The following is a 15,689-nucleotide window of genomic DNA, read 5'->3' as shown; positions in this document are numbered from 1 at the left end:
TGGCGCAATTATTAGAAAATGGAAGAAGTTCAAGATGACGGTCAATCACCCTCGGTCTGGGGCTCCATGCAAGATCTCACCTCGTGGGGCATCAATGATCATGAGGAAGGTGAGGGATCAGCCCAGAACTACACGGCAGGACCTGGTCAATGACCTGAAGAGAGCTGGGACCACAGTCTCAAAGAAAACCATTAGTAACACACTACGCCGTCATGGATTAAAATCCTGCAGCGCACGCAAGGTCCCCCTGCTCAAGCCAGCGCATGTCCAGGCCCGTCTGAAGTTTGCCAATGACCATCTGGATGATCCAGAGGAGGAATGGGAGAAGGTCATGTGGTCTGATGAGACAAAAATAGAGCTTTTTGGTCTAAACTCCACTCGCTGTGTTTGGAGGAAGAAGAAGGATGAGTACAACCCCAAGAACACCATCCCAACCGTGAAGCATGGAGGTGGAAACATCATTCTTTGGGGATGCTTTTCTGCAAAGGGAACAGGACGACTGCACCGTATTGAGGGGAGGATGGATGGGGCCATGTATCTCGAGATCTTGGCCAACAACCTCCTTCCCTCAGTAAGAGCATTGAAGATGGGTCGTGGCTGGGTCTTCCAGCATGACAACGACCCGAAACACACAGCCAGGGCAACTAAGGAGTGGCTCCGTAAGAAGCATCTCAAGGTCCTGGAGTGTCCTAGCCAGTCTCTAGACCTGAACCCAATAGAACATCTTTGGAGGGAGCTGAAAGTCCGTATTGCCCAGCGACAGCCCCGAAACCTGAAGGATCTGGAGAAGGTCTGTATGGAGGAGTGGGCCAAAATCCCTGCTGCAGTGTGTGCAAACCTGGTCAAGAACTACAGGAAACGTATGTTTTCTGTAATTGCAAACAAAGGTTTCTGTACCAAATATTAAGTTCTGCTTTTCTGATGTATCAAATACTTATGTCATGCAATAAAATGCAAATTAATTACTTAAAAATCATACAATGTGATTTTCTGGATTTTTGTTTTAGGTTCCGTTTCTCACAGTTGAAGTGTACCTATGATAAAAATTACAGACCTCTACATGCTTTGTAAGTAGGAAAACCTGCAAAATCAGCAGTGTATCAAATACTTGTTCTCCCCACTGTAGTTGTAGAGTGGAGTTGCTGGACCCACAAGAGACTGGGAATGGTGTCTTACATGTATGTATTTTACATGTTTTCTTAGGGAAGGGTTTCCCAAACTCGGTCCTCGGGACCCCAAGGCTTGCACGTTTTGGTTTTTGCCCTAGCATTACACAGCGGATGTAAAAAATAATCAAATCATCACTCTTTGATAATTTGAAATTGGCTGTGTAGTGTTAAGGCAACAACCAAAACGTGCACCCCTTGGGGTCACAAGGACCGAGGTTTGGGAAACTCTGTTTTATGAGTTGTTTAATTGTAAAAGAAAGGAATGATTTTCACATTCTGGTAACAACCTCAGACATTGAGCAACTTAAACCAAGCATCACATTTCTCTCATCTGAGTGGTACACATGAATGTGCCTCAACATGCAGTTTCATTCAGAATAGGTTTAAAGTCTTTGAGTAGTTTAATCCGGTGCATTCCCTATTGTTATTATACCCTCAATACTATTCTGTGGTGTCTGCAGCTGGAGCACATATTTTAAGCTGAGTGAGAGACAGCACAATGGGACAAGGTGTCCTGCCAAAATAATATTGAGACTGCCGTCTGCAGCACCCTCTGTAGCACTTTGTTGTCGAGGGCGGTGCAGTTGTCTTACCAAGCGGTGATGCAGCCAGTCAAGAAGCAAAATAATGTACTTTTATTTTAACTACTCATGTCATGCATGATGTCAGGGGAAACAAAATACTCTATTTCAGCAAATAATAGTTGTTGGGTGCAGGGTTGGGGTCAATTCCATTTCAATTCCAGTCAATTCAGGAAGTGCACTGACATTCCAATTATCTTCAATGCTTTTCAATGTGGAAAATTTGGAATTGTAACTTGGTTCACTTTGTGAATTGACTGGAATTTATATGGAATTGACCCCAACCCTGGTTGGGTGTAGACTGAGGTCACTGGGCCCACAAGAGACTGGGAATGCTGTCTTACCTGTATGTATTTTACGTGTTAGGTTGTTAGAGGTTGTTTGATTGTGTTTGGCCTGAGAAGCTGCTGTTTGATTGTTAAAGAAAGGAATGAGTTCCACATTCTGGTAACAACCTCAATATGTTCCTTTGAGGATACTGAGCAACTTAAACTAAGCATCACATTTCTCTCATCTGAGGGATACATATGAATGTGCCTCAACATGCCGTTTCATTCACAATAAAATCTTCACATTTGTTTTTATCCCCTAAATGCTAGGCCTATTCCTTGGCGCCTGCAGCTGGATCACATCTTTTTTAAGCTGAGTAAGAGACAGCACAATGGAACAAAGGATCCTGACAAAATAATATTGAAACTGCTCACGTCCTGTACCAGGATGTATTTAGATGAGCTGAACACAGCATGATATCAGACTGTCTTTGCTATATTGGATCCGTGGGACCTCCCTACCCCCATTGAAGTCGAAATGTTATAAGGGTTAAGGTTATGGTTAGGTAAGGGTTAGGGTTTAGGGAATGAGTGTCCCAAGGATACCAGATAGCACAAACACATATCAGACTGTGGCAAATAAGAAAATGGCACCAATCTCATAGCAGCAGAGATGAAGTTATTCTCTGAAGAACCATTTTGTTCAACATCTTTGTTATTTATGTAGGGCGTAGTTGTTGTCATGTTTGAAATGCCACTTTGCACTTAGCAAAAAGATTCCATACTCCTACATAATCAGAATAAAAATAAAACTCAAAACATGATTTATTACACACGAATACAAGTTTATTACATGGCAATGTTATAGTCATGATCTGTGCTGCATTGGTGTGTGAATAAATGCTGACATGTATGCAATTTATCATACAGGGACAGTAGTTGTAAAGTTCCATAAATACGTATACAAATATTTTTTTGCACTCCATTCCTGCCAATCAGTGGCGGATTTAGGCATAGGCGGCATTGGGCGCCCGCACAGAACTAAACAAAAACATTCTGAATGGTGACATTTGCGCGATCAGTTTTCTATCGCTCATTTACATGTTGCGTCAATGATATCATGTCACCGTGTGGGACTGTAGGTCAATTAACCTTATCGGAGTGGGCGCCCTGTTGCTAGTTTGTGAGCTAGGCGGGCGACTGCCTGGGAAGGTCTCCCACTCAGAAGTACGAGATGGGGCGAGGTAGGTTGACCTCAGGTCTCCCCACTGGAAGCCGGAGGTAGGGCGAGCGGGGGAATCTATCAAATAGCGCACCTCTAACTTTGTACAGTACTAATGCAATTAGTAATGCAATTAGTTGTGCAATTTAGCTTGTGTTTCTTGTTTGAAGTGCAATAGTGTAATAATCAGGTTCTCTTCTTTATACGTGTGTTATTCTATTTGTGTGATATAGGATTTGTGCAATTTAGTTTTACGTGTGTTTTTTGTTAGCAATAGGGCAATAGTGTAATAATTTGATTCTCTTTTTTTTTGTATTTATATACTACAATTTGTTTCTATTTGCCTTTGTTACTTTTTGATATTTATGAGTCTTGTTTTTGTATATATTTTTATATTTATATAGTTTTAAATGTTATGATTATTTCTTTGCGTTGTTGTCTGAATAAAAATTACAGTGCAGAATGGTGCTTTTTGTTGTTGTTGGGGGGGGGGGCGCTAAAGTTGGGGTTCGCCCAGGGAGCCATACAAGCTAGAACCGCCACTGCTGCCAGTACCTTACTCAATGTAGGACTATAGTGGTATGTTTACGTGTTGTTACTTGCAAGTGGGTTGGGGCGCGTCCGGAGACGCCTCTTATTTCCCGAGCGCTGACCTCCAGCTATATAATATCCTCTCTCACATTCAATCTTTTCAGAATCTGGAATACTACACAACATCCAAATCTGACTTTGCTGCTGAGTTAATCTTCGAGAGTTTTCTACTAACAGGTAAAAAAATATAATACAACATTTTATAACTATACATCAACTTGTTCTCATACAATAAGGATACACATAGATTTGTAAAATAAGTACATAAATTGATCTGAAAGAAAAGAAAGCCTATGTTCATGGAAAATAGGAAACATACTCACTTCTTTAGCTTCTTTAGAGACGAGAACTAAACTATAAAGTTGTTTATTATCAGAATCTTAATTATTGAAGTAGATCTATTCTTTATCATATCGCAGTTGCCCTGTAAACTCATATCAGGTAGCCTAGGCTAGATGTCTTTCGCTATTTTAAGTAGATGTTAATTCACTCAAAATGTGTAGAGTGGCCAAGCGTAGTGAAAATAACTGTTTGTTTGAAAATGTAAGTAAAAAATAAATAGAACTTCAATACGCTTCTATTTCATTCATAATTTCGTGAATTTACTGCCACTGTGCCTTTAAATTGTAGTGGGTGTCGGCTGGCTAGAATCACATGAATCCAAGAGGAAAAAAACCTACTCAAAAACATTCCTTGTACTGTGAGTCATGTCATATCTTGCAGCGGAATTAAAGAGATAAAAAGACTTGTAGGCTACAGTTCTCCATTTGATTGCTTAATTGAGTTGCTGTGTCAAGAAGTTGACTAGAGAATATGGAAAGTTACAAACACTGGCATATGAGTTAGAAAAATGATAGACAAGGATTTGAACATTGAAAAATATAAATCCATCTCTGTCATGTATCTCTCTGCATGTTGATGCTTTTTTGCACAATGAGATTGTGAATTTAATATTCCAAAGACTGATAATTCATATGAATTTAATTAATGAATTAAATATATAATCTATTCTTATCATGTTTTTCTCAATCTTACAAAACATTTTTTGTAAAAGTAGGAACTTTACTGTTTTTGAGGGTCATGAATCATATAGTTTTTGTCATCTGTGTTCTGAGGTGGTTTTGTTGAGTCATCCTCGACCAGAATTAACCCAGAACTCATCCAGTAGCACCACATAGGAAACAAGCTGCTAGGGGAATACTAGAGGATAATTGGTAGAGGAACAAATGGGTCACAAATGGGCATATGTTTACAGATTCCTTCCTTGGGAGAAATGTCTCTTCTTATCCAATCTCACAATAAGCTTCAATCAAAACATGGCTGCAGGAAAAATTATATTGATATTATGTAATTCCTGCTTGTGTGGTGAAATGGACTTAAATACTGTACATTTTCAGTTGCTGGATTGTTGAGAAAAGGATCAGTCTTCCATACCGTCAATTTGGAGAGAAAGGGAGAGAGCTATTGTTCCAAGTTCTCCCATGAGTCAATCAGAGTCACTTGATTCACTCTCTTTGCACCACCACCCTAGATCAACACAGATTTTAGGGCTCTGGTCAAATGTAGTGCACTATATAGGGATTAGTGTGCCATTTGGAACAAAGCTTAGTTAGACACACAATTATCAATAAAGGAGTAATAATAGTAAAGTAACAGGTTTTATGTTAAGTCCAATATGAGATATATACTCTCATTAATACTTCCAGTAATAAAGACATGGGTTTATCAATTCAAGCACACATAACATTTTTGTTTTAATGATGTGGACTGGAAGACATCCATAGTAAAGATAGACTGTCCAAGAAAAGAATGATTGGTCTCCAACAAATATTTGTTTTGAAAACAGACACCCTGGTGTCTGCTGCCATTATGGTGAGCCATTCCACAGAACACACACCTGTCTTATGTAAATAATACTGTTCATATGGCTTTCTCTTCAGTGGGCCAACAATTACCTCTGTTTACCTGAGGAAAAACATTCACTGAGAATGGGAAGCTTTGCCCTGTGTTGTGTATTAAGAATCCTATAAGGATTTAATAGAACTATATGACATAAATGACATTACTTGTGACATACAGCAATTATCCTCATACACATATGACAGCACACCATAGCAGTAGTGTATTATGAAACCTACTTTAGTACATCAACTTCCATTATTGTAACGTAGACGCAGAGAGTCAGGAAGCAAGTGCAGTTGGTGAGTTTAATAACAAAGAACATGAAGATATAAAAAACAAGAGAAGCGTACTGGACATGAAAACAAAACTAATACTGCCTGAATACTGAGGGCTAAATAAAGGGAGAGTAATACAGGTGATGATGAAGTCCATGTATGCATAACGATGGGGTGCAGGTGTGCGTAACGATGGTTGCCAGGTGTGCATAATGTGGGTTGCCAGGACCGGTGGTTAGTAGAGCGGCAATGGGAGAATGGGTGACAATTATTAGCGCCTTAGATTAACCTTTCACACTACAGACGCTCTATGGACATACTCTGACATTGCTCATTCTGATATTTTGTACAATTTTTGATTGTGTGTATTGTTATTATATTGCTAAATATTACTACACTGTTGGAGCTAGAAGCATAAGCATTTTTCTGTACCTGCAATAACATTTTAAAATCTGTGTACGTGACCAATAAACTTTGATTTGATTTAAAGGCCTCCATAACAGGTGATAAAGAGCCATACGTTTCCATCATATCTTTGACATCACTGAGGGTTTTTTGTGTTTGTCAGTGGTAATGACAGTCACCTTGTATAGCACTCATCAAAGAGAGAATTAGATCAAGACGGAAATAGTTAGATGGCTTGTAGAGTAGTGGATCAAGATAGGGGTTGGTTACTATTACATAACATTGTTGAAGTCCTAACTACGGCAAGCTCAAGTATGAAATGTTACTTTGTTTCTCCTCCTCTCCAGAACCATGGTGTTCCATAAGGAATTTCAGACTGCAGGGAAGGAGCCTGGTCTTCAGGTGTGGCGCGTGGAGAAGATGGATCTGAAGCCGGTTCTTAAACAGCTCCACGGGAACTTCTTCACCGGAGACTGCTATGTTCTTCTCTACACCACTGCCGCCCCCTCATACTACATCCACATGTGGCTAGGTGAGAGAGAGAGAGCTGGTTACCCGACTGATATAGCTTATCACCATGGCCACTCAGGCTTAGCCTTAAACCATTATCCTATGCGTGCAGGAAATGCCCACATAGTGATAAGGGTTATAAAATGATACATGCCTGTTCACTTGTCATATCTATTTGATAATTAACTGAAAGGTGCCTCCCTTGTATTGTTGTGTATGCTCCGGGGAGAACTTACCCCTATGTACAGATCTAGGATCAGCAATCCTAACCTAAACCATTAGTAGGACAAATGCTAAACTGACCCAAGAACTGCACCTAGGTGAAACTTCACCCTAGACCGTTCTGTATGTTCATATGGACTTTCCCATTGGTCTTCTTCCTCAACTCCCCACGTCTCTATTGGCTGATACCACAGGAAGTGAGAGTTCTCAGGATGAGAAAGGTGCGGCGGCCATCTTTACCACCCAGCTGGATGATTTCCTGGGCGGAGGCCCGGTCCAGTTCAGAGAGGTGCAGAACAACGAGTCTCTCACCTTCCTGGGTTACTTCAAGTCTGGCATCAAGTACAAGGTTAGATATTTCAGAATAACATCTCAGAGAGACAGTTTGGCATATTAGCTTAGATCAGATCGCCATAGAAAAACCTCAAAAGAGTATTTCTTGGTTAAATATAGATACCCAAACACGCTAGCACGCACACTCTACACACACACATATTGTAATATTGCTGTATGGTGTTATTATACATTTTGTATTGTAGATATGTGGTGGTGTAATTACGTTCAATTATGTATTGTTTTATATTTTGTTTTATGTGTGATGTAAGTGCCTTAATGTGTTTGGACCCCAGAAAGAGTAGCTGCCAAGGCAGCAGCTAATGGGGATCCTTAATAAATACAGTACTGCACATCCTTTTAAAAATGACTGAAGGTCTCGCTGTGTCTCACATGACAACCCCAGTATAACTTTGTTTTCCCTTTCCAGCACTTAGATGCTTACTCTGTTGTTATACATTCCACTACTATACTTCTCTAAGTATGTCAGTGACATTGAACCCCAATGAATTTGAAGAGAAGGGTAATTATCAAAAATAATGTGCGTGGGTTTCTCATTATTAGGTTAAGTATTGGTAGGTAGAGTAGAGTCCCATTTCAACTTCTTGACTAATGAAACTCAATTTCACAGCTATTGATTACCAGCGTCCAGTTAAAGGATTGTAAAATGTGTATTAATCAATACTCTAGTGAGAACAACAGCAACACACCCATCAAAGTATTGAAATACTAATAAGTTATGACACATGTTGCACATATTTGAAGCTGTATGTGCACAAAGAGGGATTTGCTAAAAAGGTAACTGTGCTATTTATAGTAATGTGTGTATTTAAGTTTTAGCATCTGCAGTGGATAAAGTTTTCCATAGAGGGTTGCGATGGAGAGTTTCAAATGATGGACAGGCTAAGGGAGGACACATATGGGTCTAATTCCAGAAAGCCAAATGGCTGCATGTCTGGCAAGATTTTACATTGGCTTCTGGATTGGCAAGTAGAGGAAGCTATGGAAGTAAATGTTTACTTACTACTCTGAACAAAGTTGCTGACAATGACGTTGGAGTTTAACATGCAGTATGTAACATAAATATATATAAACTTCTTATAAGCAATGTATTATTGTTAGCTTCGTTAACCTGATACACTATTTCCATTCTCTGTCCTTCAGCAAGGTGGGGTGGCCTCTGGCTTCCAGCACGTGGTGACCAACGAGATGAACGTCAAGCGTCTGCTGCACATCAAGGGCCGCAGGGCCATCAGGGCCACGGAGGTAGACTTGTCCTGGTCCAGCTTCAACAGAGGAGACTGTTTCATCATCGACCTAGGAAAGGTGAGGCTGGGATAGCCTATCGGTGACTAAGCTAAATTATGATATGTTACTAAGTCTCCTCAACCAGACTCACGTGTTGAACTTGGTCAATGCTACATAAGGGGATTGTCACATAGGCAGAAACACAATGATCACACATGCACAATGTTTGCATTTTTGTAATGAGGGTGATTTTACAGCCCTCTCTCTCCAAAGAAGGAAAGGGCTGTAAAATACTCCAGCTGTTATTTTGTGGATCATGCATGAGCATGCATAAGTAGGGGAGGGTAGGATAAGTTGAGCCATTTTGTACATTCAGCATCACGCCGTCAAGGGAAATATAGTATTCTGTCTAACAAAGATATCTACATTTATTTTAGGATGGTCTGTATCCCTGGGAATAATCAGAATTCATGTAAACATTACCGTCTTGAAAACAATGCATGTCCAAAAAAAGTGGTCTCCTGGCACGGCTTACCCAGGGTGTGGGGTACGCTGAGCCCCGGGACAGGGTAAATTAAACCGCCTACAAATTTCTGTGCTGAATTAAATATTAGCACTACCTTTTTAAACCCACGTCTAGCTTTTTTCCCCAAACACAATTCAACACAATTGCTTTTTTGTCTTTTAATAATTTTAAGCATATTTTAACACAGGCTTAACACCTGACAAACTATTTTTTTCAACACTTTTAACATAGGCCAGGTCCTGTTGTTACCTCATATCCCAGCGATAATACCTTGCATTACCCCAGGAAAGAAAACACTTAAATTTGCGTAACTTGCCATTGGCTCAACCATTGGCTCAACTTACCCCAAGGCAAACATTTTGACTAAATTAACCCACACAGCTACAAGGATGCACTTCCATGCTAGGTTTATTTAAGCTTATAGAGGCCTCAGCTGATGTATAGAACACTCTTAAAAGTATCTACTTTGGTTTAGATACAAGCATCATGAAACCTCTAACACACAAAAAAAATGTTTTTTGGGCCTGACTTGCTTACCACTTTTTCCATGTGGTTTCTTCCTTCACAGACTCCATGAAATGATGACCTATTCCTAAATATTTTATCAAATTATACATTTTGTGTATGGTTTCCTATAAACAAGGGTGGCTTAACGTACCCATTTGGCTCAATTTAACCCACTCTCCCCTGTGCATAAAGGCAAGAGTCTCTTCCCTTAGTCTGAGTCATGGTCATTCAGACAGCTTTTGTTTCTATTCTCAGGACGTCTTCCAGTGGTGTGGCAGCGAGTGCAACAGCTTTGAGCGTCTGAAGGCATCCCAGGTGGCCATCGATGTCCGTGACAACGAGAGGAATGGCCGTGCCACGCTGCTGATGATTGAGGAGGGAGGAGAGCCACAGGCTGTAATCGACGTGAGTCACTCTCACACACACACAGACACAGACACACACACAGACACAGACACACTCACAGATAATCGCGGAGGGAAGATAGCCACCTTCACCACCACTTCCTGACCCTGTTACATTGGAAGGGTCAGAGAATATGAGGGGGATGGTTACTGGCATCTGGCATTATTATGCGCTCTGGGCACGCTAAGACATTGTGGTACGATCTTATCTCATTCAATGCATTTAAAGGGTAAGGAGTTGCATGGTGGTCACAAACTATGTACAATGTATTTTATGTAATGCTGGAACCTTTTTAGAGGAGTGCACTGTGACTTCTTAGGCAGAGTTGATTAACTTGTCTATGACTTATTTCCCCTTATTCACGACATGAAGCATTGTTGTGATTGTGTTTATTTTTAGGCTCTAGGGCCCAAACCCAACATCCCTGCAGGAAGCCCTGATGACGAGTCTGTTGATAGATCCAACCAGAAGAAGGGAGCTCTCTACATGGTAAAGATTTGCAGCCTTATGATGCTCCCAGTCTGACATGTTTGTGTTATGGCATGGCGCTGCGCACTGTGACAGCAAAAGTATCCATTTCCGTTGTCGCTGTATAATATTGATGAATAAAGATCTATTGTAGATCTCTGATGCAGCAGGCTCCATGAAGGCATCAGTGGTGGCCCAGACCAGCCCCTTCAAACAAGAAATGCTTTCCCCCAGTGAGTGTTACATTCTGGACAATGGAGTGGACAGCAAGATCTTCATCTGGAAAGGACCCAGTGCCAACACAGCTGAACGCAATGCTGCCATGAAGGCCGCAGAGCAGTTTATCAAGGAGAAGAAGTACCCCAGACACACCCAGGTAACGTTACATCAAACTTCTCCCCCGTCACTACTGCTGCCTTGAATATTCTGAACTTGTACCCATGTTTGGGAAGTTAGTCTCAAGTGGTAACACCGCCAACTCCGGAAGAACACATGTTAATCCCCCTGGTCCGGCATTTTCCATACATAACGGGAATGGCATTCGATGACAGCCACAACTCCACATCCCATCAACATCCTCTCAGATCTGTGGATTGATAAAGTCCTTTGAAGTCTACTCTATTTTATTCTACAGGTCCAGGTGTTGCCAGGGGGAGGAGAGACCACCCTGTTCAAGCAGTTCTTCTGTAATTGGAAGGATAAGGACCAGACCACGGGCCCAGGCCAGGCCTACAGCTTGGGGCGTATCGCCAGGGTGGTGCAGGTCCCCTTTGACTCCTCCGGCCTGCACACCAACAAGACCATGGCAGCCCAACACGGCATGGTGGATGACGGATCCGGGAAGGTTCAGGTACGGCTGGAAGATAGTAGTGATGACATACGATGATCTAACTCAGGACTATTTAAAACAAGTGGCACTGGCAGGGAAAGGGAAAGGGGATACCTAGTCAGTTGTACAACTGAATGCATTCAATTGAAATGTATCTTTTGCATAGGTACTGGAGGAGAGGTTAGGGAAATACTGATCTAACTCTACTACTCCTGGTGTGTTTAATGTAGAACATGACACACTGGGAGAAGTACAGTGAGTGTACAAAACATTATGAACACATTAGGTTTCATTTCTGGTGTCATGCCACCTCTTTCTGCCAGCTGCCAGGCTATTTCTGCTGGTGGGATGTGGAGCACTCTTGTAACTTGTCTCCCCACTTCTAAAACCAAAGTTGCGCCCCTATCAAGAATGGTACAACACCCAAAGGACATCCTTAACACAACTGTGGGAAGCATTGGAGTCCACATGGGCCAGCATCCCTGTGGAACGCTTTCGATACCTTGTAGAGTCCATGCTTGACGAATTGAGGCAGTTCTGAGGGCAAAAGTTGGGGTGCAACTCAATATTAGGAATGTGTTATTAATATTTTGTACACTCAGTGTATGTCGTAATGTAAAGGAGATGGATCTCCTCCTCAGGTGTGGCGTGTGGAGGATGGTGACCAGGTGCCAGTGGACTCCTCCAGCTATGGCCAGTTCTATGGAGGTGACTGCTACCTGGTACTGTACAGCTACCGCCTGGGAGGCAGGGAGCAGCACATCATATACACCTGGTGAGTATTGTTCACCATGTCGCCACAAGAGGGAGACATAATCAGGCTTAAGCTATAGGCCTAGCTCTGCAGGAGGCAGGAGCACATCCGTTCTCTGTGTTTGTCCCTATTCATATCACTGTAAGATTGGTTGATTGATGATTGCAGGCAGGGGCTGAAGTGTACTCAGGATGAGCTGGCTGCCTCTGCCTTCCTGACTGTCAGGCTGGATGACTCCATGGGAGGGTCTCCTGTCCAGGTAAAATACTAATTCAGACACTATTCATAACAGATATATTTAATCTGATTTAATCACATCACATATGTCATAAAAAGGGGTTTTCTGTATATCATTGTCTTGACTTAAATGGTTGGACTTGTGAAGGCTCCAGAGGCACTGCTCTGTGGCTGACCCTGTGCAGGTTCCAGCCTCTTGTGTGTGTGTGTGTGTGTGTGTCGATCCTATTCTGTGGTTTGAAGGATGTGCTGAAGTGTCTCCTCTCCTACTCTCTCCTCCAGGTGCGTGTGACTCAGGGCCAGGAGCCGGCCCACCTGATGAGTCTATTCAAGGGGAAGCCCATGGTGATCCACCTGGGGGGGACGTCCCGTAAGGGGGGCCAGAGCAGGGTGGGCTCCACACGCCTCTTCCACATCCGCCAAAGCTCCACCAGGGCCACACGGGCTGTAGAGGTCAGTCAGTCATACAACATATACAAATCAAATCAAAATGTATTGGTTGCATACATATACACAACATACACACACACACACACTGAAGGCCTATGTAGGTTTAGGTGATCACACAACATACACAAACTACAGTACTAACACTGATATTTTTAATGATCCTGATTACTTTAAATTAGGGCAGAAGTTATGAAGTTACATAAGGAATATGAGAAAGAAAAAATGTATATTCTGCCAGTTAATAAAGTAAGTGAGGAGGATTATAGGATATGAGTACCTCACCACTTCTCTTTCTCTCGCTATCACTCCCTCACTCCCATTCTCTCCTATCCAGGTGGAGCCCTCTGCTGCATTCCTGAACACCAATGATGTGTTTGTGCTGAAGTCCCCTAACACTGTGTTCCTGTGGAGGGGAGTGGGGGCCACTGAGGAGGAGCTGGCTGCAGCCCAATACGTCACCTCTTTCCTGGGAGGAGGAAGTGCCACTGAGGTGTCAGAGGGCAAGGAGCAAGGTGGGTGTTTTAGTCTTACACCTAATCACAGGCATAACAGATTTTAGTGATGATAGGATTCATTTACATTAGGTTTTTCTCTTTTAAATACGTTTATTGTAGCACTTCTATTAGCAAATAATACATGTGAACAGTCATTACAAAATTACTCACTTCAATTTATTCTTGTGTTTTTCTATATCTACTTTTTGTTTTTGAGGCAAATATCATTGCTGGCCGCTTTATAGTTAATTTTTCAGATTTCCCTTAATTTGCATTGAATTAAACTTGTTTTCCTTACTGGTATGATGAGTGTTTCTGATGTACCATATTGTGTTGTTCTGCATCCTTCCCCAGCTGGGTTCTGGTCTGCTCTGGGAGGGAAGAAGGAGTACCAGACCTCTAGGAGCCTGCAGAAGATGGTTAAGCCACCACGCCTGTTTGGCTGCTCTAACAAGACTGGCAGGCTCATAGTGAGTAGAGGGGGGATTTCTCTTAGTGTAGGGATGGAATATTTTCTTATGAAGGACACTCTGTATTCATCTCTCTCTCTCTCAGGCTGAGGAGGTGCCTGGAGATTTCAACCAGTCAGACTTGGCAACTGATGACGTCATGCTTCTGGACACTTGGGATCAGGTAGGGTCTTGGCCTGAGGTTGAAGACCATTATACAGTATAATCCACATGATCCCAGTGGCTCTGATACAACTGAAGTCCTGCCATGATAGTTTTTAAAGGAAGTGGTCCAATCCTCCAATCCCTCTCCACATTCTGCTTTTATTGTTTCCCTATCCCATGATCCCCTGAGGGTGCAGGGTTGAAGCCATAGAAATAGAATGACATACTTCCTGGCATGGGTACACCCAATATGGCCGCCGCTCCACCCATCAAGGAGCATTGATTTGAATGGGAATGGCCGTTCTAGTCATTCTAATTGTTATATTACTTTTACAGATCTTCCTCTGGATCGGCAACGAAGCCAATGAGGTGGAGAGGACCGGATCAGCAAAAATTGGTACGATTGATTAATAATCCATTGGCCATTGTTGATGCATACACGCTATCACTACCTCAGTGTAGTCACTAACAAAAAGTGTCAATCTATAGCAGGGTTTCCCAAACTCTGTCCTGGGCCCCCCCATTTAGTTTTTTCCCCTAGCACTACACAGCAGATTCAAAGAATCAAAGCTTGATGATGAGTTGATCATTTGAATCAGCTCTGTAGTGCTAGGCCAAGACCGAGTTTGTGAAACTGATCTATGAGGCTTAATGTAGAGCTTTCTTCTTGTCTTTCAGCCAAAGACTATGTGGATTCGGACCCTTCTGGTCGCCGGGGCATTGCCATCACTACGATCAAGCAGGGAATGGAACCACCAACCTTCACCGGCTGGTTCCAGGCCTGGGACCCCAAGTTGTGGGAAACCGACCCTCTGGAGCGTATCCGCGCCCGCTTTTAAAATGTACTGTGCTAAACCACTTCCTCCTGCTCCCTCCCCTTGCATGGCTTCTTCTCCTGCATTATCCTCTACTCCTGAAAACACAAGGCCAAGACATATGCAAGCAGTTGGACCCATAAACCCAATGAAACTGGTCTGGTCCATTATATTGGATTAGCCTGGTCTCAGATCTGTTTGTGTTCTTGCATACTCCATTGCTGGTATTGTCAAGCCAAATGTTTGACATGAAAGTGAGTGACAAGAAGTTGGAATGATAGCACAAACAGACTGGCACTCAAGCTGTGCTTGGATGACTCTCTCAGAAAATGTTGTCTTTATTTTGTTATTATCATGTATAACTGTATGGCTTCTCAATGAAACAAGTGCCAATGCTCAAACACAGGAATGATAGTTAAATACAAGAAAATGCACTTTGCTATCTTATATGCAAAAAAATAAGCATAACAAAGTCTATTTCATGCTTGTATACTGTCGTAACTTTACTCTGAATCCAATAAAAATGTACTTCTGAAGAGAAACAACCAACAACCAGGTTTTATGGGATTTGATGATTGTTGTATTAAAACATCCTGCTTTTTGAAAGGAGTTTTTTATTTTTTATTGTGTCTTGCATTATGTACACTGAACAAAAATATAAATGCAACATGTAAAGTGTTAGTCTCATGTTTCATGAACTGAAATAAAAGATCCCAGAAATGTTCCATACTCACAAAGAGCTTATTTATCTCAAATGTTGTGCAAAAATGTGTTTATATCCCTGTTAGTGAGCATTTATTCTTTGCCAAGATAATCCATCCATCTGACAGCTGTGGCATATCAAGAATCTGATTAAACAGCAT

The 15,689-nt window shown here is 41.9% G+C and overlaps 1 protein-coding gene across 1 annotated transcript; it reads left to right on the top strand.

Moving 5' to 3' along the window:
- Window positions 1-3,834: 3,834 nt before the first annotated feature.
- On the top strand, window positions 3,835-15,551 carry scinla (scinderin like a). Its single transcript, XM_055944094.1, has 16 exons — window positions 3,835-4,009; window positions 6,762-6,946; window positions 7,341-7,495; window positions 8,644-8,805; window positions 10,016-10,165; window positions 10,565-10,654; window positions 10,788-11,009; window positions 11,268-11,483; window positions 12,104-12,237; window positions 12,385-12,475; window positions 12,736-12,906; window positions 13,238-13,415; window positions 13,752-13,867; window positions 13,953-14,030; window positions 14,348-14,408; window positions 14,690-15,551. The coding sequence occupies exons 2-16, from the start codon at window positions 6,766-6,768 to the stop codon at window positions 14,848-14,850; spliced, it is 2,166 nt and encodes a 721-aa protein (XP_055800069.1). The 5' UTR covers window positions 3,835-4,009; window positions 6,762-6,765; the 3' UTR covers window positions 14,851-15,551.
- Window positions 15,552-15,689: the final 138 nt, after the last annotated feature.

The sequence above is a fragment of the Salvelinus fontinalis genome, chromosome 14 (assembly GCF_029448725.1).
Source record: "Salvelinus fontinalis isolate EN_2023a chromosome 14, ASM2944872v1, whole genome shotgun sequence".
NCBI lineage: Eukaryota > Metazoa > Chordata > Actinopteri > Salmoniformes > Salmonidae > Salvelinus > Salvelinus fontinalis.
This window is presented reverse-complemented; position numbering and strand designations above follow the sequence as displayed.

Bases quoted from the DNA above. Each gene is read 5' to 3' on its own strand.
- scinla (XM_055944094.1), top strand. From the start codon at position 6,766: ATGGTGTTCCATAAGGAATTTCAGACTGCAGGGAAGGAGCCTGGTCTT. The intron at 7,496-8,643 runs GTTAGATATTTC...TCTGTCCTTCAG, and splicing joins AGTCTGGCATCAAGTACAAG to CAAGGTGGGGTGGCCTCTGG. The intron at 13,416-13,751 runs GTGGGTGTTTTA...ATCCTTCCCCAG, and splicing joins GTCAGAGGGCAAGGAGCAAG to CTGGGTTCTGGTCTGCTCTG.